At 38.2% G+C, this 23834-nt stretch overlaps 2 protein-coding genes and 1 long non-coding RNA gene across 3 annotated transcripts; 1 reads left to right on the top strand and 2 right to left on the bottom strand.

The window, feature by feature from the left end:
• Positions 1–671: 671 nt before the first annotated feature.
• Positions 672–10875, bottom strand: HOGA1 (4-hydroxy-2-oxoglutarate aldolase 1). The gene is made up of 7 exons (XM_026701212.2): positions 10239–10875; positions 7518–7646; positions 7240–7367; positions 5855–5989; positions 4587–4683; positions 3935–4068; positions 672–2929 (listed from the first exon to the last, which is right to left on the bottom strand). The coding sequence occupies exons 1-7, from the start codon at positions 10525–10527 to the stop codon at positions 2780–2782; spliced, it is 1062 nt and encodes a 353-aa protein (XP_026556997.2). The 5' UTR covers positions 10528–10875; the 3' UTR covers positions 672–2779.
• On the top strand, positions 10573–12919 carry LOC148125826 (uncharacterized). The gene is made up of 3 exons (XR_015743526.1): positions 10573–10698; positions 11255–11302; positions 12862–12919. It is a non-coding gene; the product is annotated as an uncharacterized LOC148125826 (long non-coding RNA).
• Positions 12710–22779, bottom strand: ANKRD2 (ankyrin repeat domain 2). The gene is made up of 9 exons (XM_026701208.2): positions 22236–22779; positions 21501–21605; positions 19085–19225; positions 18512–18619; positions 16760–16858; positions 16376–16474; positions 14085–14183; positions 13136–13234; positions 12710–12918 (listed from the first exon to the last, which is right to left on the bottom strand). Exons 1-9 carry the CDS (start codon positions 22311–22313, stop codon positions 12820–12822), a joined length of 927 nt encoding a protein of 308 aa, XP_026556993.1. The 5' UTR covers positions 22314–22779; the 3' UTR covers positions 12710–12819.
• Positions 22780–23834: the final 1055 nt, after the last annotated feature.

Genomic DNA, 23834 nt, shown 5'->3' with positions numbered 1-23834 from the left:
ATAAATAAAATGTAAAAGGGTTCACAAACTTTTGAGCACTACTGTACAGGCTCCACTCAATAGTTCCATTGCTCACTCATTAAGTCCTTGAGAGATTCAATAGGAACTAATCTGAAAAGTTTCCACACCATTGCAATGAGAATATCTGGTTAGACTGAATATAAAAAAAAAGGACAAATCACTATATATAACCAATGTTGGAATACAAGCAGCTGGTTTTTTAAAGACAATATTTTGTATATGTAGGTAATGATAGCCATTTATTTTATACTACTAAAACTCCTCTTTCTGATTGAGTGTAACCTTCAATTGGATGAAATGGTGCATTACAGGGCCACATTTTTTGAATCAAAATACCTCAGATGGGCTAATTTATAGAATGTGTACAAAATCTGGGACCCATGACTCCCATGGGATTGAAATTTGGGGAAGTTGTGGCAACTGCTGCAGTCATGATCATACTCCCTGCCAGCTTCCTAAAAAAAAAGCCAATAAGGAAGCCCACAGGAAAATGGAAGTTGCTCCTGCTTCCACTGCTTTTTTCCTCTGTGGTCATTCAGTTGAGTTTAGTAAGGAAATATCTCTGAAACGTTAACCCAATGGGTTATGGGTTGTCTAGTCATCTTAAAAGATGTTCTTCCAACACCTTTAATGGCCATCTTTGAATATTAGAATTAAAATTCTTTATTGGCCTTGTGATTGGACACACAAGGAATTTGTCTTGGTGCAAATGATCTCAGTATACATAAAAGAAAAGATACATTCATCAAGAGTCAAAAATCACAAAGTACAACACTTAATAATAGTCATAGGGTATAAGAAGCAATCAAATCATACTAGGAAACAGTCAATATAGATCGTAAGGATACCAGCAACAAAGTTACAGTCATACAGTCACAAGTGGGAGGGGATGGGTGATAAGGAGTGATGAGAAGATTAACAATTATAGTAATGCAGACTTTGTAAATAGTTGGACAGTGTTGAGGGAATTATTTGTTTAGCAGAGTGATAGCATTTGGGAAAAAACTGTTCTTGTGTCTAGTTCTGGTGTGAAGTGCTCTATAGGTTGGTTTGAGGGAAGGAGTTGAAACAGTTTATGTCCTGCATGTGAGGGATCTGTAAATATTTTCACACCCCTCTTTTTGACTCGCATATGAATTTGCTTGAAATGGTAGTTTCAAATAACATTTAGCCAAGATGCCATTTTGTTTACTTGTGGCTGAGCAAATGTATGAATTCAGCTGCTGTAATTTATCCAACAATTAAGATTAAATCATAGCATAGAAAGTGTTGAATCCAGCCAATGAGTTTTAGATAATTATAAGGCACTCCAATATTTTCTGATGTTATCTTTTCCATTTTTTTCCTTTGCTCCTTTGACCTACAATTGTCAAAACTGCCCCCTTGAGCAATCTTCACCTGATGCTGGTCTTTGCATTTGCAACTGCCTACTATGCTGGCAAAATGTTTAGTCCTTTACATTTTTCATATCTATGTTTTTAAAGAAAAATTTGACACAATTAGTTAGCTTCCACTAACTGGTTCAACTAAACTTAAGTACTTGTAAGGATGCAATGCATTTTCTTATTTACAACTTCAATTTCCCCCCAACTTTTTCCACTTAAAGAAGAGATTTTCCATAATAATTTTGTTTCTACTCATGCTGCTGGAATTGTATAAAATGTTTTATAAAACAGCTTGATTAAGTCTGATGCTCGCCAGTCTCACTGACCTCCAGCCATATAGTTTTTAAAGAAAACAGGATTGGGACTGTGACTGTATAGGTACAATTATCCACTTCTAGTCATTTTGGATCTGGGTATACTGCAAGAAGTTGTACCATCAATTAGCCTTAGTGTGTTTATGCTTTAGCTAAATATATAGTCAGCAGCAAAACTATTGAACGGTTCTCCATTCCTTTTCCAAATATAATGCACCGTTATTAGACAGCGGAAAAAGGACAATAACAGAACCATAATTATTTGGAAGAATGTATTTTTATGCCATACTATAACATTTCTGCCTTTGAGGGCTATGAGCAACACTCAGACCTATGCAGCGGTGTTTTATGAAATAATTCAAAAATACACTTAAATTGTACTGATCTAATTTCAGTGAATTCCATAAATACATAGTGTAGGTAACAGGTTAGGGATAGGTTGTAATGGAGAAAATCTATGTAGTCACTAAAAGTCAAAAATGACTTGATGGCACATAATCATTCACTAATTGCACATTCTTATACCATTTCAAAAGTTTTCAATTTTTCAGTGGATCATACAACTATTAAACAAACTCATTTACTGTGCATGAGGTAGCGGTGCAAATGGTATTTTGACCTAGTAAATCATAAAAATAAATGAAATGTTATCTTTGACATAGGACATTAAGATTACACACATCTAATTTCTGAACCCAGAGAATTAGTCTTTCACCATTCTATGATTCCAGAACTAGTCAGGGTATAGGAAAATGCTGAAAAGAATAGAAGATATATAAGACATAGGTGTGCTACATAGAATTGAGAAATTTTAAGTGGCAAAGGAATGTTGGGCTTCTAGTCAACCGTGAGATGCAGATACAGCATTTTCACATCTAAAGCTCCATTCTGATGATTTTACTTCATTGTTTTGTTGCTATAGTGATGTTCCAATAAGTACACTATGAGTTGAATGAGCTGCATGCATTTAAGTAAATTGCAAGACACATGAGCCTTTCCCAATTAGACAGTAATTTGGCTGCAGCTAGATTCCAGGCATTGCTAGAACTCCTTTGTCCTTCAGAGCCAGCCATTGGAGGTGAAATCATGGCGTAATTCCATTAATTGTATCTCAGTTAATGGTAGCAAAGGGGCACGGCAAAAGCCTCCTTGGTAGCCAAACCACTCCATCGCCTGCTTGAGACCTGGGACCCCAAATTTCCGGGTGACCTGTTGGAACACAAATAATATAAAATTCTAAAAGATACTATCAGACTAATATTGTAGAATAACTGTTTACAAATTTCTTTTTATGCAAGCACCACTCTAATAACAGAAAGTGGCACAGATTGAAGGCTTGTACTATGTAAGAATTGGTAATGACAATTATTTCTCTGCAATTTTTCCTAAACCTAAGTAAGGAATTCATGTCTGCAATACTTCAGCATTTTGAGTCAATGTAGACTCCTTGAAACAATGTAGATTATTATTTTGGGGGGAAATTGTTATTTTTTATTTAGATAACATAAGATCTGGAGTTAGTATAAATCTACTACTAATGTAGACCAATGGTTTAATTTTACATTTTCCTCTACTTTAACTGACAGAGGCACAGTTTATCCCCAATGTTTCTGTCCAATATCTTTTAACAAGCACATTTTAGCACTGAACTATGAAAAGCAGAAAGACTAGGAAAATTAGTAAAGGTTAATTAATATTAAAAGAACCAGGATTTTTAATTAAAAGACCTGACTATTTTTTAAAATATTAATTGCGCCTAAAATTAATCTGAAAGTATTTCAGAATTCATAATTGTAAAAAATTTGGGGGGGAGGAACACATTTTGGAAACACACCATGTGAATGAAACAGGCTTTTCAAACACTGTGATTTTTTTCTCTAAGTGCGTGGGTTTTTGATTTTTTTAAAAAAAAAGCAAAATAGAAATTTTAAATGTGGAAGGTTCAAACTATTGGAATGAAAGCAGGAGAGCAGTAGACAATGATTTAGTAGAATTATTTTATCATTGTATTTGACATTATGGGACACACAGCCTCCAGTTCAAAGATTATTATGATAAGTGCATAGGATTGGACTTCAGGCTGATTCCTGGCTGCGGGAATCCCACAAAAATAGTGGGCTTTAAATATTATTCTAACCTTCTTTCCCAAAACTTGCCAACAAGGATAGTTCCGCTTTGGAATGTTTAAGTTCCCCCACATTTAAGGGCTCTTACTGCAATGTTTGGCTCAATCAATCGATGCTGCAGTTCACGAGCTTCATCCCAGTTTCCACCATGGGAAAGATCATCAAGCTGACAGACAGCACTGCCTAATACATTGGCAAGGGCACAGACTCCTCCCGTGGCACCTAAAGTAGAGCTCAGAGTCAACAGAAAATGTCTAGCTTATGAACAATTCATCTTCCCATATATACTTCATCCACCCCAACAGCTTTTCTTGCATTATTCCAGAGCAGGGCTTTCAAACTCGCAGCGTTATGTTGTCGTCACGTGAAGTATCGTGACATTTTTCCCCTTTGCTAAAAAGCGGGTGAGCGTGGCCAGCATGTGATTCATCTGGCCCGCAGACTGTGAGTTTGACACCCTTGTTCCAGAGCATACTAACTTAATAATTTCTTCTTAGCAATCATGTACATTATAATACAACTATTGTATTTTTAAAAATATTACAATAGCTCAGGGGTGTCAAACTCGCATCATCAGGGCGGCATCACGTGACATATTGGAATTTTATTCCCTTTTGTTAAACCAGGCAACGCATCCAGCCTGCGGACCGTGAGTTTGGCACCACCGCAATAGCTGCTTTCCTATTCCGAAAGTGGGATATTGCTTCCCCATATGCTGAAACATTTATCCTACAACCTACCTACAATATAGCTGGCTAGCAAAAAACCAGCTGATCCTGCCAGTACCTGGAAGTCTTCATTCTGTGTCTTGTGGACAAGCAGCCCCAGCCGTGTAATCTGGTAAAAGATAGATTGGTTTGATAGCAGGAGATAGCACTAATCACCAAAATGCCAAAAGGTGCCATTAGCAAAAACACAGGGGGCTCGTGGTGATACTGTACTCATAATCACACATGCCAAGGAAGTAATAAATACAAGGCTCTTTAATGAACATTTTAATATTGTCCATGCCACTTGATTTTGCTAAATCAATCTTTTCCAATGTAGATTTCTCCAGATGTTTGGTCCTAAAAATCCCAGCAGTTCCAGCCTGCATATCCAAAATGGTAATGGGAATTAGAATCAAAACATCTGGAGAGGCCAATCTAAAGTTTGTTAGCTTTTTGAAGTTTTCTCTTTTTCCACTTTGTTCTACAAAGGTCTTGTAATTTAAAAGGCAGCTAAGGATTACACGGTCTCCAGCTTCATGCATCTAGACAAGTCTGTTGGAAAAATAATAATACCATTTTAGATTTCAGAAGTTTGTTAGCAAAATTTCCGCAGCCTGTTTGGAAAATGAAAATTTGAAGCTGTTTGAAATGGTCCTATACAGCTGTGCTTGAAGAGCAATAGTTCTTCTCATAAGGCAGACCAGCTACAGTAGAACAAATATAGTTGGGATTTCATCCTATATTGGTTCTTCAGAAATAACTACTGTATAATTACCACATAAATGTTATATTTTTTATCTTTCACATTTATATTACACCTTATTCTTCAATCTACTCAGCCTGGGGATTGCTGTGTTTATTCTTACTCATAAGTAAAAGTAAACTTTGTTATCATCCAGTGAGCTTTTTGATGAAACAGAGATTTGAACTTGAATCGTCACATTCTATGGTATGGCGCTCTCTATAAAACAGTAATGTGAACTTTAACAAAGTACCTACTTTGTTGTTCTACTGTTAGTTTAATGTTCAAGTGATAATCAAATGTATGGGAAACTGCCACCTGGCTGTGCTAAAAATGTTTAAAAAGAATTTTTTTTCAATACTGAAACATTAATTCTTCATGGGGGGAAAGAACAATTTGCAGATCTCCAGGTCTCTTAAGAGAAAATGTATATAACAGCTTTCATTCTTTAACACAAAAATATGACCAACATGTAGATTCTTATATTGCCAAGAAGGAATAAGAATCCCTGAAGGGATCACATTAGTGCAGCATCTGGTTGTCATATTTCACTCACATTACCATCACTGTCCTTGATCCCCACTATGTTAGGATGTTGCGCAAGGTTGACCACTGCCTCATTGGGCAGTTCCAAGCCTGTGTTGGCTGGAACACTGTACAGTATCACAGGGATTGGAGATGCATCAGCCACCTGGGAACATAAAGTAGTAAAGGATGTGAGCACACAGGTGACTAGACATAATTAAATTAACTAATTAATAGTATTTTTCTCAGCTATCAAAATAAACACTACACTTTGTAGAAGAGAAGAGAAGAGAAGAGAAGAGAAGAGAAGAGAAGAGAAGAGAAGAGAAGAGAAGAGAAGAGAATTCTTTATTGGCCAAGTGTGATTGGACACACAAGAAATTTGTCTTAGTACAAATGCTCTCAGTATACATAAAAGAAAAGATACATTCATCAAGAGTCAAGAATCATAAGGTACAACAAGAAGTGCCAACTTCTGGAGGATGTCTGAGGCTTTCAGAAAAACATACATTCTTGGGGTCCCAAATTATGTACCTCTGCTACATGGATATTGCAATTGTATCTGTCTTGAATTTTGCTTGGCTTATTATTGCACTTTAGTATTTAGAAACTGGACAACTGAATTATTACATGCATTTCCTGCTCAGTAGAATGTGGATCATTGAAATATAATATTTTGGTGAATTGGGATACATCCATTCTTTCACCATAGCAAATTTCAGAATAGTTGTCCTTCTATGGCAAATACCATGATTTCAATAATGGCTTGTGATCCATTAATTGTTTTAACTCAGCCTGTCCTAAGCTGGCATCTTTCAAATATGTTGGTATTACAATTCCCAGTATTCCCAGCCAACATGGCTAAATCTTATATGCAGTAATTCCAACAAATGTGGAGGACACAGATATAGAAAGGCTTTTTCAACTGCTTATGAAATTCTCAGAGTCTTGAGAATGAATAATGAGAAGTTAATCTCAACCGTATAATGAAAAAGAATGGAGGATACAAATTCTCGTTTTTTATTTTCTGTTCAACGCTCAGTATTCAAGTAAAAGAATTTAAGACAAAGTACTTCTATCTGTAAACAATCACTAAATTTAAGAAATTTCACTTGAATCAAGATTTTTTTAAAAAAGCTGAATTTCTATTGTATTTGAATTCTAACAACACCTTCAAGTTCAAATAATATGTAATAGATAAGGAATACATAACCTTTCCATCACTGTTCCCAGCATCATCTTACCACACCTTCCAAACTTTATTTAGTATCTGTCATCTGATTTGGTTTATACATAATACTAAGCCATAATGTCAGCTTTACTTTTTTGGCTCAAGGTGTAATGTGATACCTTTGACACCACTTCAGTCATCTCTAATAAATATAAATCAGAGAATATCCTGACCCACTTCTTTACCTGGGTGTAATGATGGATCAAGGCAGCACTGGTCATGCTTCCACGGAAGTAACAAGGAGTCACCACAAGAGCAGCATCAGCACCCTTGTCAGCCATTTGTTTTGTCTTCTCAATGGTGCAGTAAGTTGCTAAGAGAAGAAATAGAAGTGACTTAAAGGACAGCTCTTGGGATATTAGGAGCTTCTTGAGGGTCAAATTAGATACCAGACATAGAATCTTTACATAAGGTTTGGTCAGCTAGAGGCCAACTCCTCTAGTCTACTTCTTTTATTGCTCACATTCACATCCTGACCCAACCAGCAGAAGCTTTTCTTTAGGCACAGCTTGGTGCACCCGCATCACGACTTCCAGGCATTCCTCCTGTGTCAAGTAGGGAGCTTCCCCATTGGAACCATGTACTACAAAACCTAAAGAAATAAGAAGATAACACTGAGGAGCTATTTATGTTTCCATCAAGCAGAAAATCCCACTGTTTTATTTTAAGTATGCATACAGGTAGTCCTCGACCTACAACCATTCATTTAGTGACCATTCGAAATTACAATGTCACTGAAAAAAGTGGATTTATAGCCATTTTTCACCTTTACAACTGTTGCAGCATCTCCACAGTTTTGTGATCAAAATTCAGACGTTTGGCCACTGGCATGTATTTATGATGGTCTCAGTGTCCTGGGGTCATATGATTACCTTTTGCGACATTCTGACAAGAAAAATCAATGGAGAAGCTAGATTCACTTAATAACTGCAATCATTTGCTTAACAACTGTGGCAAGAAAGGTCATAAAGTAGGGCAAAACTCATTTAACCATCTTGCTTAACAACAGAAATGTTGAGCTCAATTGTGATTGTAAATCGAGGATTACCTATGTTTTTAAACTAAAATTCTCCAAAGCAACACACAGTCATCAATGAATCAAATAATTAACATTATGGAGAAGATGAACAAACAATAGAAAAAGCAGCAGGCATTAAGAAACTAGTAGTCTATACACAGCAGTAAACAAGCCAAATTAGTCCAGGTCTGGGGAATATGTCTTAATCTTGCACCCTTGGCTGCTTACAGTATAAAAGTCACAACTCACATTTTCATTTGTGTTTGGAATATATAGTAGCATACTTTAAAACAAGAAAGATACATGTTCCAGATGAGCATTGAGGTAAGAGGTGAAGAAGTAGTGTCCCTCTAGAGATCAGGGCTCTCCAACCTTGGTGACTTTAAGCTTGGCGGACTTCAACTCCCAGAATGGGAGTTGGCTGGGGAATTCTGGGAGTAGAAGTCCTCCAAGCTTAAAGTTGCCAAGGTTAGAGACCCCTGCTCTAGTTACTGTTGAACTCCAACTGTTATTAATTCCAGCCATATGGGTTATGTGCCAGATTGATGGCAATTGTCACCTAATAATAAGATCTAGGGCACGGGTGTCAAACTCGTAGCGTGATGTTGCCATCACATGACATCTTGTGACATTTTTCCCCTTTGCGAAGCTGGGTGGGCGTGGCTTACACGTGACACATCCAGCTCGCCAGCCACCAGTTTGACACCTCTGAGCTAGGGGAACAAATCTCCTGTATCATCAGCCCAGCTGCCATCTTTTGACTCAGCTTATGTTTTCCAGTAGATTCCAAAGGCAGTATAGCATTACAAAAGCCTGGCCTAACTTTTATTAACAAACGATAGTTACATCACATGCAGAAATTGAGTAAGTTAATTTACCGACACTATGATAGTATAGTCTGGTGGTGAACTTGAATTGAGGAGATTCAGGTTAAACTCCCAACTGGAACATAGCTCAGTGGGGGACTTTCCAATGACATTTCAGTTCAAGTTACCTCACAACTCATTGTAGGGATAAAAGTAAAGATTTCCACTTATATCCTCTCAAAGGAAAGTTAAAAAACGCAATACACAAATAAATAAGATGCAATAATACACTGAATTTCTACTTGACATTTATAGTATAGTTAGGCATATGATCATTTCCATGAAAAGACAATAGCTTTATCCTGAGCGCAGATGAACTAAAAGCTTTAGGAAAGAATACATTTCTTGGGAATTCAAGAAGTACACAAGTTGTTATTGATATGATATAGTTATCTGCTAGTTAATGTTAGTAGATCATTACTCAGGAATAGGAAAAATGTGCTATCCAGTACATGTTCCCCCATTTTCCACTTGCAGTAGGCTAGGTCCAAAGTCTGGGTGGGCAACTATGCATATCCTTGAAGACAAAATAATTTGGCTGTGCTTCGCCTTCCTATACTTTTGAAAGCACTTATTAGTGCTTTCAAAAGTACAGGAAGAAGCACACCCAAATTTTAATAAAATAAAATGGTTTCTTTTTTCCTAATCTTTCTTAAACTAACAACACTGGATAAAGTGGGGCAAAAGGAGAAGGATGAGGATGAGATGGTTAGATAATATCACTGATGAAATGAACATGAATTTGGACAAACTCCACCAGGCAGTGGAAAACAGTAGAACCCCAGTGAGCTATGGTGCATTGCAAAGAGTTGGACACAACTTAGCAACCAAAAATTCTGGATAATATTCAACCGTAACAGGTCTTCAACCGTAACAGGTATGCCTTCCTGCTATCATTTATGGTGGCACTTTCTCCACAGTGAAGCATGTTGGTTTCTCCCCCAAAACTGAATATTTTCTATGCCAGAAATGTGCTTTTAACAGAAGTCTGTCCAGATGGCCTGAGTTCACCATTTAGGAACAAGTTAATATATCATGCTTTACTTAAGTAGAGTTTACTGAATAAATCACAACTAGTTGGGCTCAGAACCACAATGTCTCGAGTCACACAACCTGTTTTTTATATGTGTGTGTGTGTGTGTGTGTGTGTGTGTGTGTGTGTGTGTGTGTGGTTGGTTGCTTTTAGACGGGCAAAACGAAGCATACTGGAAACTGTACGATTCCACCCCGCCTCTTTCCGCAGGGTTCATAGGACACATTTACCCGTGTGTCCTTCTCCCCTCAAGAGTGAATACCCTACCTCGGAAAGGAATTTCGGCGTAGAGGCGCAGATTCTCCTGCAACCGGGCGTAATCTACACGGCCTTGAGACGTGAAAGGGGTGACGAGGGGCGGATAGATACCCCGCAGGTCTAGGCGGCGAGCAGGTGCCGCTGCAGCCAAGAACCTTCGGAGGACGCCGCCCGCAGCCACACGCGTGGGGCTCGCGCAAGGGGTCCGCGGCCAAAATTGGCACAGAAAGCGCGGGGCTAGGGTCGCCCTGGCCATCCTGCTGTTGCTTGATGCGAATGCTGTGCCGCTCCGGGTCATCGGATCCCTTCAGGAAGGCGGAGGAAAAGTCCCTCGAGACCGCCCGCGGGGCGGGAAGTCAGACCACACCAGCTCAGATACGGCTGGCTGAACTCCCTTTAGGAGACCCGAAAGCAGAAAGGAGGCGCCGCTTCACCTCTTCCTTCCCTTCGTTTCTTTTACAACTTTCAGGTTGGACCTGTTCCCAGACGGAAGTAGGCCAAACTCCCTTCGAGTCTAAGCTTTCCTTATCTATTTATGAGTTTATAAACCGCTTCACTCAGTGCTATTCTAAACACTATACAAAAGGAAGTCTTTTAAGAGTTGACTGCTAAAATCCATGAACAAGGTGGTTGTGGGGAAGAGGAAGGAGGGGGGAAAAGCCAGAGGTTAGGGTGAAAAACAAAACAAGAGCCTTTCATGACAGGCCACACCAGCATGAAAGACCTTGGCGGGCAAAAAGACAGAGCAGAATGTCAATTGCGCTATCTAAGTCATAATATGGTTTATTTGATTTTGCTTAGCTAAATTGGCTTAGATAAACGTGGCTTATTCATTAATCCACAGTTAAGCAAAGAGGTTGATGAGAGAATGGGTTTATTTGCTTTGATATAAATGGTCTTTTCTCACTACAAAGTAAAAACGTCTGCTTGTCCCTTGAGCTTGTTTATGGGATTTATAGCTGTTCCAGTGTAAACTATATATAAATTCATTAATAAACAGCACTGGCATCTTTCGGCTGTTTCAGATCAATTAAGCCATTCAAATTCCCCACCAGCCACCTACTCTACTCCAGGTAAGCAGTGACAAATCCTAACAGATTTTATAAAATTTTGTTGTTGCTCTTAGGAATTACAGGTTTCCCCCCACTTTTCTCTTAACCATGACACAAATATGTCCTGACAACATATTTGGGGAGCATTTTATGACAGTGTCTTCAGCACGCCCTTAGCCCTTCAGAGAGACATGCTTAAGTCTCCCTTAGTTGCACCAGTACTTTCCCTCCTTATCATGACACCGTCAAAGTTTAGGCAATGCAGTTATCCATAGAAAAACGGCATCAGACTGGTGGTGGTGACCAGAAAAGGAGAGTGGCAACATGGCAGTGTTTTCATTCTCTATTCAGTTTAATGTGTCTTGTTCACATCCTTATCTGCTGAAGGATGTTAGCGCTTTTAATGGGCACAAAATATTAACAGTGTTATTTTGCATGCTGAACAACAGATCTGACCTCCATTTGTTAAGCCAATTTGGCATTGGCTGTCCTGCAACTTTGGAAAGGACATTTCTGCCAAAGAAACAAAGGTTGTCCTATGTCTTCAAATGAATTGTTCTTAAGTGAATATGCAACTTGGAAAGTAAGGCCAGCAGAAAAGCGCATGGCAGCCATCCAATTAATGCTTGGGTTCACACTCTAAAAAGAATATGATAGGTTCTCCAGCTTGTCAGACTTTGCAGTACTATAAAATATATGCATAGACACTTTCTGCACATGAATCAAACAAATTAATATTTAGGGTGTGCATTGCTATGATTGGTAGATAATTTTAACTGATGGCTAAATCCACGTTACATTTTTCTTTTGTACTCTGTTTTAAACGTTATGTTGTGGTTTTGTTCACCTTCTAGCCTATGTTTGTGTCTTTTCAACTTTAGTGTTCTGTGTCTAAAAATTGACTATAGGGTGGAGTATTGTGTTTTTACATGATTTTTTTAAAATTTCCTTTATGGAATGGCTTTTCCTGTAGCCATTGAATTGCTGGTTTTATATTTTTTCTGGAAGATTGAAAGCAGATTGCTCTGTACTCAGAAAGGCTGTTGCTTCTCAAGCTGTGAGTCTCTCCTGCATTCACTACTTGGCCAATTATAGAAGATGCACATGTCCTTAGTTATCTGCACCTGCAGGAAGTCCCAGAGCAATCACATTTGAAACTGTGTCATATCTGATTAGTTATCATGCAGCTGTTTGAAACTTGTGGGAATTATCAATAGCTTACTGCAATTTGACTCAGTGGATATCAGAATTGCAGTTGTTTATCAGACCTTTAACAACTGTGTGACAAGCAGAAATTTCACAATGCCTGCTTGAGAAAAATGGAAGGTTCTCAGTTTTTGAATTTAGTCTCGTCATCCAACTGCCAAAGATAAAATAGCATTGTGATTGATTTTAAAAAAACCCATTAGAAATTGCATTTTCCCCCACTTTTTTTGGTTTTGTTTTGCTTTGCATTTTTATTGGGGTTTTGTGACCTTAAATTTCAAACCATTCTTGCTTCAAATTGCAGGTGTCTGCTTTGTTCATCCAACTACGTCTCATGTTGGCATTTCTGTTGTGTTTGGCTCTTTCTTTTCCAGCACTTCCCGTGTATCTGCCTGCCATAACTGCACCAGATCTGCAGGAGTTTTGCCAGCCTGTGTAGGAGAAACAGAGATAAGGAGGTTTTACAAACTCCAAACTGACATGAAACATTCCATTACTTCAAAATATGGATATGTGTTTGCTGATCTATTAAATGCTAGTGGACAGCATCTGAAAAAGAAACCACATTTCTTTTGCTGTTATTTTTGTTGCTATTGATTTATTTACAAATGTTATCCACTGTATAGGCCACAGTGGATAAAAACTTACCAGATTTTTGGCCAACATATCTGCCCCATGCAAAATCAACATCTTAATTATCTTGTAGCGATTGAGGCGTACAGCATCATGCAGGGCACTGTCTCCCTCCTGCAGTAGAGAGATGACAATACCACACTGCCTAAATTCACATATAATGCTAATATTATAACCAGTTGTTGAATAATTCTAATGACTTGTTCATAGATAACGCTAGTCAACTATAGGAAAATTCATAAATTACGTTGTCAAAACAAACAAACTTCACAATGATAGTATTATGTGAGAATTAGATCTATACGTAAGATTGGCAATCAAAAATAAGTTTGAGTATAGTACCAAAACAAGAGAAATAGCAGTAAATAAACAGCTAGATAAAAAGAACATGCATTACAAATTAGTCTGGATCCACTGAATATGGCTTTCTGAGTCAGCTATAACAAGAAATGGGCAAATACTATAGAGTTGAAAATCATGTCAGCCAAATAATTTCTGTCTGTCATAGATAAGATTGCAGGTTTGCCATTATGTGGAAAATATTAGCATTAGGAATCAGAAAGTAGAAACAGTATTTTGTTTTGTGCTTTGTAGGCTGAAAATATCTAAGACGATATGGAACAGTTACAATAGAGAATTGCTTGACTACCTTGAAAAAGAAAAAGAAGCATATTCAGATTATTTGAAATTAAACTTCAAAAGGAAGATGTTTAAATCCTAAAACCATAGCACATCTTTCTCAAGCTTAGTTTTCTGTTCATTTTGTTTCATTTGTGAGTTTGAGTGCTAATATTTGCATGAACTTCATATTACATTTATATTTCACCTGTACTACAAGGAAATCTGGGTAGTATGATTCTTACAAAATCCTCTGCGTATATATAATTGTGGTCATTTACCTTAGTGGATTAAGATGCAAGTTACATGTTAAGTAGACAAGCAGTCAGAAAAAGGTATTTCTTACACGGTCACGGGAATTGACATCCACGCCACTGTTTATCAGATGTTCCACAACGTCTGCTACACCAGTGCGAGTGGCCACATGTAAAGGAGTACTGAGAAGCTGAGTTCAAAGAGACAATGAATAAATATAAAAAACAAAAGCAGAAATGGATAAGTATATTCCTTGTTAGCTATTTTTTTCTTGAAAGAAATGAAGGTAGTTAATTTAAGTGAGTTAATTTGGTCTCATAATGAAATGTTGAGACTAAAAACAAGGCGACTCAGGTTTTATTTTTTTCAACCATGGAAATCAGGCGGGCCATTCAGTCTCTCAACCCAACCTACTGTAATAAGGGTGGGAGAAGGCAGGCCTTATATTTAAGATGCTGGCTATTGTGGTTTACTGGCAGCCTGTGCAGATGGCAGCAGAATCGCACAGTGGGGAAGAAAGGGGATCAGTCTGGGAGTCTGGAGAGGACTTGGATGAGGGTCTTGTGTCCGATGGAGGGATGGGGCCAGGACCATCTTGGAGTGGGTTGCTGACTCCGGAACCTCCGGAGCCTGGCAGTAGCAAGGCCGAGGAACAAGGGGAGCCTGTTTCCAGTGTACATGTGCTCAGAGCTGCTAGAAGGCGAGAGCAGCTGAAACAAAAGGGGCGACTTGGGAGTAAAGGTATAAAGGACAGGCCAAAATGACAAAACCTTTGCAGGAAACAAAGTCGTTCGTCCGGTTCAGACTCATTCTTGAAGCTCTTTGTATTTCGGTTGGTTTTTGTTCTACTTTATTTGACACTTCTGTTATTGGCAGCACTTCACAGGAAAGAAAGGGACTATTTGAGATTCATTACCGGCTGGGAATGAAAATAATTCCCAGTGTTGCAATAAAACAAGACTTGTTTTTAAAATGAGTGTGTGCGTAATTACGGTCTTGGAAACCTTGGTCAGAACACTGGCTTAGAAACCAGGAGATTGTGAGTTCTGGGCCTCTTTTAAACATGAAAATCAGCTGGGTGACTTAGGGTCAGTTGCTCTCTTAGCCCAACTCACCTCAAAAGTTTGCTGTGGGGGAATGACAAGGAAGGAAGAGTATTAACTATGTTCACCACTTTGTTATTTCTATATTTTAAAAAGTATAAAAAGCTAATAAAAATAAAGTGCTCTGGGACGTTAGAATTCAAATAGACAAGCATCTGCCACACAACACCCCAGACTTAACAATTGTCAATAAGGAAGACAAAAAAAATCTGTATGGTGAATGTGGCAGAACTTGTAGACAGCAGAATCTCTGGAGAAAATCACGAAATACAAGGACCTGCAAATAAAAATAGAACAACTATCGCAAAAAAAAAAAAAAAGCAAAGATAGTATCAATAGTAATAGGCACCTTGGGTGTAATCCCAAACCATCTGGACATCACTTGAATTTCATTGGCGCTAACAATATCCCCATCAGTCAAAATGCAACTTTACTTAGAACACCTTACATCCTCCAGCGGGTTTTTTTTGACACCATCATATAACAATATCTGTCTATCCCAGGTCCTTGGGAAGGACTCAATAGGTAGATAGAAATGTCAAATCCAACTTTAACATCTGGCCGAATGTATAACCAACAACAACAATAATAATAATACTAATACTAATAATAGTTTCTTCCCCAAACCCCCAAAACTTTAACCTTAGACTGTCTACTATTGACCTCGCCCCTTTCCTAGGAGGTCTGCAGGGGGCATGCATAACCGTACCAACGTGCCTACTGTCCCTGTCCTATTGTTTCTTTTATTTTGCTTACATATACCCATTTAATGTATTAATAACTATGTATATACTTATACCTATTATCTTGTAAGCGATTGACAAATCAAAAACTAACTAACTAAATAAATAAATAAAAAATAATAATACTAGAGGTTTAGATGTAAGTGCAACCCAAATAAAACACTATCAGTACATTCAGAAAACTTTATTTTTCAGTTCTTCTAGAAAGCCCAGTTATATTCCTTAATCTTGAAAGTAGGGGGATGAAGGTTTGTATCTTCACTTGTGACTAATATACTTGGATTGGATTAATGTATTTGGAAAGTGGACATTTAGATAGAACTAATTTAATTTCATTAATTGCAGTCATGTATTTAATAAGTATCTTTTGTCACATGAAATATTACAGTTGGGTTTTGGAGATAATCTACTGGATCACCTAAGGCTTTGAGAAAAGTACAAGTTGTGTACTCTGCCTTAACATCTGAATCTTCCTATTTCCGTAAAGTTTTTTTTTTTTCAAATTTCCTGTTTCCTTGGATCAGCTCTCAACTCACCTTGTCCTTCAACTTTAGATTAGCCCCTTTTTCCTGCAAGAGCTTCACAACAGCTAGGTGTCCACCACGGCAGGCCCAGTGCATGGCTGTGCAATCCAACTGTCAACAAAAACCATGACTTGTCAGGAGACCACTGTTCCAGTTTCCTTCCAAGGCTGTCTCCAGTATTCTTTGGGGTCCCCTTTCTGATTCCAAATAATTATAACTCTCAGCCCCCCCCGCCCCACCCCCAAATCAAATAGTTCTGAGCACAATATTGTACCCAGAATATTCCATATACTGTACATTTCCACTGTGCTTTAGAGGAATTTGGTGGAAATAATGCATATGTAGCCCATGCAGAGGAAGGGTGGCAATCTCAGCAGACACAGAGAAGTATCTTACACGATCTCTGAAGTCAATAGTGGCACCTTGGTCCAAAAGCTTCTCTACAATTTCTGTGTGCCCTTCCAGGGAGGCACGGTGCAAAGCTGTCCTGTGGAACTAAATGAGGGACAGAATTAGTCTTCTGTAAATGGTAGGCTAAAAAAAGAAAAGGCTATGTCCAAAGGTGATTTTCTAACATTCACGGGCCCTTTCCTTTTTAAAAATCCTTGCCAGCACCAGGTTTCCCGTAGTTGCTCATAACAAATCAATATGCGTGACTCCTCCGTATGCTGTTTTAAATCAAATTTCACCCCCCTCATATTTTTGTAGGAATATATTGAAAAGAGCAGATGTGCTATTGGAATGACATTTCTATTAATAAAGGAGAATGTTTGTAGCTCAAGGTTGAAATGAGGAGTCCTCCTTGGTGCTCTTTGAGCTTGCTTGGTTTCTTGCAGATGTTTCGTTACCCAAACTAGGTAACATTGTCAGTGCTCTATTTCTATTTTCCACTTCAATTTTACAAATATTTGTACTCTTCTAGTGGACATGAGCAAGCATATAGGTAGTCCTCAACTTAGTTCATTTAGTGACCATTTGAAGTTATAACAGCTGAAAAAAGTGATCTATGACCATTTTTCACACTTATGACCATTGCAGTATCCCCAAGGCCAGATAATCAAAATCTAGACACTTGGCAACTGATTCATACTTATGACAGTTGCAGTGTTTCAGAGTCATATGATCACCTTTTGCATTTTTCTGACAAGCAAAAGTCAATGGAGAAGCTAGATTCACTTAACACTTACGTTACTAACTTAACTGCAGTGATTCACTTAACAACTGTGGCAACAAAGTTTGCAAAATGGGGCAACATTCACTTAACAACTGTCTTGCTTAGCAACAGAAATTTTGTGTTCAATTGTGGTTGTATGTCGAGGACTAACTGTACTTGAAATCAAAGATGTTAAATCCAGGAGCAATCTACAAGCTATTAATCTGATCCTCTATGGCTATCTTGGGATATGGTTGTTTTTTTTTCCAAATGAAAGAAAATAACAAATTTGGGACAACTTATTCCAATGTTAACATTACTTTTATTAGTGAACAAGAGCCTTTTCTTCCCTTGGAGTTTGTATCAATTTAAAACAGATTGTGTCCAAAAAAAATCCCCTGGATGAAAAGTTTACATATTGGATTCTACTTGCGGTAACAGAAACAGCAAAGAACACTCTGTGCCAAACGTTTTCCTGCTCAATCAACAAATATTTGAATACATTCAGGGGTGGGATGCTGGGGTTTCGCAGGGGTTTGGGAGAGCCCCTAGGTAAGATTCTGTGCCGTTCAGAGAACCCCCAATCCCACTCCTGGCTGGCCCCACCTACCCTGCCCTGCCCCTCCCAGGAGTCACGTGGCCTGTTTTGAATGCAGATAAGTGCAGGATGTGCGTAGATACTTGGGGAGAGCCCGGGCTTCCCAGAAGTTCAGGAAGGCCGGAAATAGGCCCGGCTTCCAGAGCGCCTCCGGAGCCCAGGGAGACTATTTTCGCCCTCTTGGAGGCTCCAGGAAAGCCTCCAGATCCCAGGGAGGGCAAAAACGCCCCCTCTGCCGTAGTGCAGGAAGCTGACTAGGCCATGCCTATCATGGCCACGCCCACCCAGCAACCGGGCAGAGAACCCCTTGCTAAAATTTTTGAAGCCCACCCCTGCATATATATCTTTATGGAAAGTGAAAAATAGTCATGAGGAAAAGATACTTTTGTGGCCTTACTTCATCGCAGGTGTTTGGGGAACCTCCATCTACCAGGAACTTCTCCACTACTTGTATCCTGCCCTGCACAGCAGCTTTCAAAAAATCCTCCACTGCCACAGGTCCCGTCTGTAAGCATTTTTTTAAAAGAAGGATGACAATATTTTAGCCTCTATTTGAAAAGTTGTATGAAAAATATTTTACAGGAAAAAGTAAATATGAACCCCATCAAGACAATGTGTACTGGATTTAAAAAAAACCTCTCGGTCTCCTAGATTCTAGCCTGATGCTTTAACCACTACCCCAAACTGGCTCTTGGAAGATACTAATGGACTTTTATTTTAAAATCCTCAACAATGGTAATGTTGGCTCTGGAATTCTGGCCAATAAATATTCATATCTATGTATCTTGAACCCGTGCAAATAAATTTGATAATGCTCTCTCTCCCTCCCTCCCTCTCTCCCTCCCTCTCTCAACAGCCAGTTTGTAGAAGCTTGTTCTCTGCCATTTTGCTCTGCTTCTCAAGATCTGGTCAGAATAAATATTGATCTTTCTCCCTTTTTCTCAAGTATTTTCTTTTTCTCTTCTCCTACAATTTCCTCTGGTTCAGGCTCTGGTTTTTCCTCTTCCTTCTTTTTTGCTTTTTTGTGTAGTTTGAAGAGGTATTCGGTGCCACCAACTTCAAGGATCTCCTTTCTTAGGTCGACAGAACTCTTCCGCACCTTTTCTTGTCCCTATAGGAAGAGAAACATATACAAAAACTCTTATGATTTTCAAAAATTGTCTAAGAACTATTAGTTGTCTGATTTTCTAAGTAATGTCATAGAATAGTCTTTGGCCTGTTACATCAGCCTTTCCTTCCTGGTAAGGCAGGGAAGGTATGTTGCAGACCTTGTCAACCAAAGAATTCCAAAAGGTACGGTCCAGAAAGAGAGTCTTCTTGCCATTACCCCCAACCTGTGTGTTCTGACCCAAACCTTGTTCCAAGGAAACAAACACGAAACAGAGGTAACAGCAAAACCTTTTAATGATTCTTTACGAATTCCGTTCCTTCATGGTTAAAAGGCTGTTTCAGACTAATTGTCTCTGATAAGAATGAGCCTTGCCAAGGTTGTGCAAGGCTGCCAAGAACACTAGATAAAGTTACTGAGAAATATTTCAAACACAAAGAGTCTCCAAACACCAACCAAGATACTCCGAATGTCCACTAGGCTTGAGTACTAAAACTTCTTTGCTTCCGGTTTCTCAGCTGGCTTTTATCTCTTAAGGGAGGGGCCATTACCTTACAGCCTTACTCCCGAGTCACCCATGCTGCTGCAGCTGCTCTTTCCTACGAGCAGCCCTGTGTGCATGCATGCTGGGCACAGGCTCCTCAGGGACCTCTTCAACACTGCTGCCAGCCTCCACAATCTCAGAAGGCAGCATTCCACTCCCTGATGGTCCTGGCCCCATCCCTTCATCACACGCAGGCCCCTCATCTGAGTCCTCACTTTCTGAGACCTTAGCCATCCTCACCTGCTGCCGCCAAACCACAACACTCTGAGACATTCTGCCCAAAAAGTGAGCTGGGCCACCATTCTCGTGGCCTTCAGGAAAGGCACGAAATCACAACTCTACCCCCTTGCTTGGGACACACCAAAAAGCATGAAGGCGTGAGGCTGATTAATGCCCTGAACCCCCGCTCCCTTTTAATTAATTTTAACAATTGCCTCTTTTAAATATTATATAATGGTTTTATGCTTGCAATATTTTATTATTATTTTATTTTATGAGACTGCCCAGAGTCTCTTAGTGAGAGAGATGAGTCGTTCTTAAATATAACAAATAAAAGTAAATACATAAATATAGCAATGTTTAATTCTTTATTCCTCCACTTTCTTAGTATCTGCATAGCAAATGGATATTTTTATTAAAATGTCTATAGAAACTAACAATAGATTTTCCATTCTAAAAGATTTAACAAGTTATACTAGTAATTTAGGGGTTTCAGAAGTTGAAAATGCTGCTGATCCAACCTTGTTAACTAATGTTGTAACTATAAATATTGCGATTGAGTTACACTGGTACAGAATATTTGTCTCTTAACACAGAGTATGTTAAGTTAATCCAAAGTCAATGGTCACTATTTCCATTCAATTTTTCCATATCATCATCCTTTTCCTAATTTTTAAAGTTGAGTTTCCCAATATAGCATGGGAAAAAGGATCAAATCATTTTTTATTAAACATTCTATTTCATTTTTAGCTGACTTAATTGTTTCCAGTTTACTAGTTTTAGTATATTTAGCATATAAATTGTCCAAATGAAAAATTAACACCATCTATTGGCTTTCAGTACTTAGTATCTGATAATAGGCAAGCATTATAATATAACTCCAGATTCAGAAAACCAATTCCTTTCTTATTAATTGGTAATTGCATTTTCTATGAAAATATTCTTGGAATCTAACAACCTCACAGTAAGTTTCTAAAGAAAACAATATTTTCTGAAAGTATTTTCCAGAAATATGAATTGGAATTCCTCTCAGAATATAAATTAATTTGGGAATAATATTTTGAGAGCATTAACTTTTCTCCAAAGTATAAGGATTAATGAATCACTCCCGTCTATCAATATCTGAAGAAACCTGTATTGTATTTATATTACATGTTACAAATCAAGTTATATCTTTTATCTTTAATGGACATACATACCTGGATACTTTATGGATTCAGCACAAATATAGAATTGATGCTCCTTAAATAAATGGGTAACCAAATGGAAGTATCCTGCTATTTTACTAAAGACATCCATTTGTCCGTCAATTGAGAAATAGTACCGTGTAGTTTAGAAATAAACAAAATATTTTCATTCGCAACCAATTTGTGTTCAACTGAGTTATGTTACCACTCCTGGAGTGGTAAAAAGCTAGTGACTAATACACAGAGAATGTTTTACCCAATAAAATATGCTCTGGGTGTGGGTTTTGTTGGCAGAATAGGTAAAATAGGATCCAAGGGTCCCACTCACCTTAAGATTTGCAACGTCCTTGTTAATAAGTCCATGTTTTTTCTCCTCCAGATGTGGAATATCCAACCGGACCACTTCTGGTGGCATTGCAGAGGAGTGTTTTTTCTGGGTTAAAAAAATGGAGAAAGTGTCCAAGCCTGAGGCATCTGCTCTCTGCTTTTTTGTTTCTTTCTTTCTAATTTATGGTGCATTCTATTTTTGAGGGTTTTATTAGATACATCCAAATTCTTTTTCTTCTAAATAAGTTTATTAATGTTTACAAATACAAAGCTAAAAAGAATTAAGAAAAATATAAACAAGTAAAGAAATAATAATCTCTTGCTACTCCCAGGGTAACCTGATAATTATCTTGAAACATAATTTTTACGACTAAGATATCCAAATCCAATACAAGAATGTGGTTGTCTCTCTTAATAACTAGAGTTTGGGATTATTTTGGGTGACCTTGATATACTATAATCTGATAAAGCAGCAACGTATTTCATTCCTGCTTTTTAATCATAACATTAAAACTTGAGGTCAAAACATGGCTTCCCCTTTAAATCTGCTTCCTGAACCAATTGACAAAACTCTCTGATAAAACAGCTATGGCTGGCAAGAATATTTTGCTTAACTTATGCCAACATCTTTCATCCATAGTTTAGTATTCCAGTAAGCTTCTAGGCCCCATCTTTTACATCTACTTTCACTGCCTGAATCCCAAGTAACCAGCCTTCTTTGGCTTTAGATACTCACTTGTTGCTGTTCATCTTCCAGTTTCAGCTTCTCTTCAATCAGCTCTGTTGCCCATTTTATCTTGTTGTCCATATCCATCTTTGTTTGTCCTGGAAATGTGAATATTCTCCCCTACTCCTCAGATCCTAACTCAACTTCCCAATCTTTTATATTGTGTACTCTCTGACATCTCCTCTTGTAGTCACTGATATGTCCTGCCCCTGGGTGCCTTTGTCATGAGCTCAGTCTGTCAAACTCTCTTCCTTTTCACAAATCATGTATCTAGTGATCCTTTAATAGTTACACATCTCTGGCCAATCAGGAAGTGAGCACAGAATTCCCTGAACTACAGAGGGATAAGAGATTTTGGCAGAATTCCTTTAGTCCCATATAGGTGATTGGGCTTCCCTAGTTAGATTGTGGGTGGAGTTTATAGCTCCATGTCTGGGTAGAATTCTCTGTAACTATTTATGAATTATTATGATGCTTGGTAGAACAATCTAATATAGAATCATAGATATGATCCTAACTTGGTGCCCTCCAGATGTGTTGGGTTACATAGCCTGAGCATATTAGTTGACAACGGTAGATTTATAATCTGACACATCTGAAGAATACCAAATTAGGAAGTTCCCTATTTATTTTAAAATGCTACCTGCTATGGGAAAGTGCTACATATCAGCCCATGGGATTTGCCAGAAAGGTTTGCCAACCTGCCAGGCATCTAACTTAGTCACAAAGCCTGGAATAGTGAGCGTGGAATACTGTGAATAATAATGGGTGAACCAGGGGCAGATGAGATGACATTAGGAAGAATTGAGATGAGAACTATTTATAGCGGACATAGTCTCTGTGTCCCTCTCCCCTTTAAATTATGATAGCAGTGTTGCTCAACTAATGGGATGTTCCTGCATGCACAAAATGTAAATCCTTTCCCTAATAATAATTCAGAATGTATTTGGGCAACTTTCTTTCCAACAACAGAAGTTTGCTTACATAGGAATGCAGGACAGAATGAGCGACTGGGAAGGGAACAAACAGGCTGATTGACCAAACATATCCTGGCCCATTTTACAACAAGACTTGAATTTGCTTAGTATCCTTTTTCTACTATCCCCGTTTCCTGAGACAAAAGAATGGTTCCAACTACAATCAGGCTATATTTCCTAATTCCTGCCTGCATGATAAAAACAAGACCATATACTGCATATATATTTTTATAAGTGGATTAAATATGTGGTAACTCTTTCAGTTTCAGAGAATGAACTTATCATCCCTTAAATTCTTTATAACCAGGTATTCCTTAAAAATAGAAGTTTAAAGTGTTGAAAATGTAACTTTTAAAGTCAATATGAATCAGAGGCAAAGCAACTTTGCTACTAATTATGTTGTTGACAATTCATGGGCACAAGTTTTGCAAAAGTGCAAAATGTCTGTACAAGTTTTGACACATCTAAATATTAACAACTGATGTGAGCTTCTAGGGTCCTGCAGTTATGGGTCTATATAAAATTGCCATATTAAGAATGCTGGGTTGCATCATAAAAGTTGGTACATGTATGTTTATCAATCAGCTAATTTGACTTATGAAAAATGAACAAATTGATTTGTAATTTAGAG

Source organism: Pseudonaja textilis, chromosome 4 (assembly GCF_049901715.1).
Source record: "Pseudonaja textilis isolate UNSWEBS1 chromosome 4, rPseTex1.2, whole genome shotgun sequence".
Taxonomy (NCBI): Eukaryota; Metazoa; Chordata; class Lepidosauria; order Squamata; family Elapidae; genus Pseudonaja; species Pseudonaja textilis.
The sequence above is the reverse complement of the archived record's forward strand: the minus strand, read 5'-3'. Positions and strand labels throughout refer to the sequence as shown.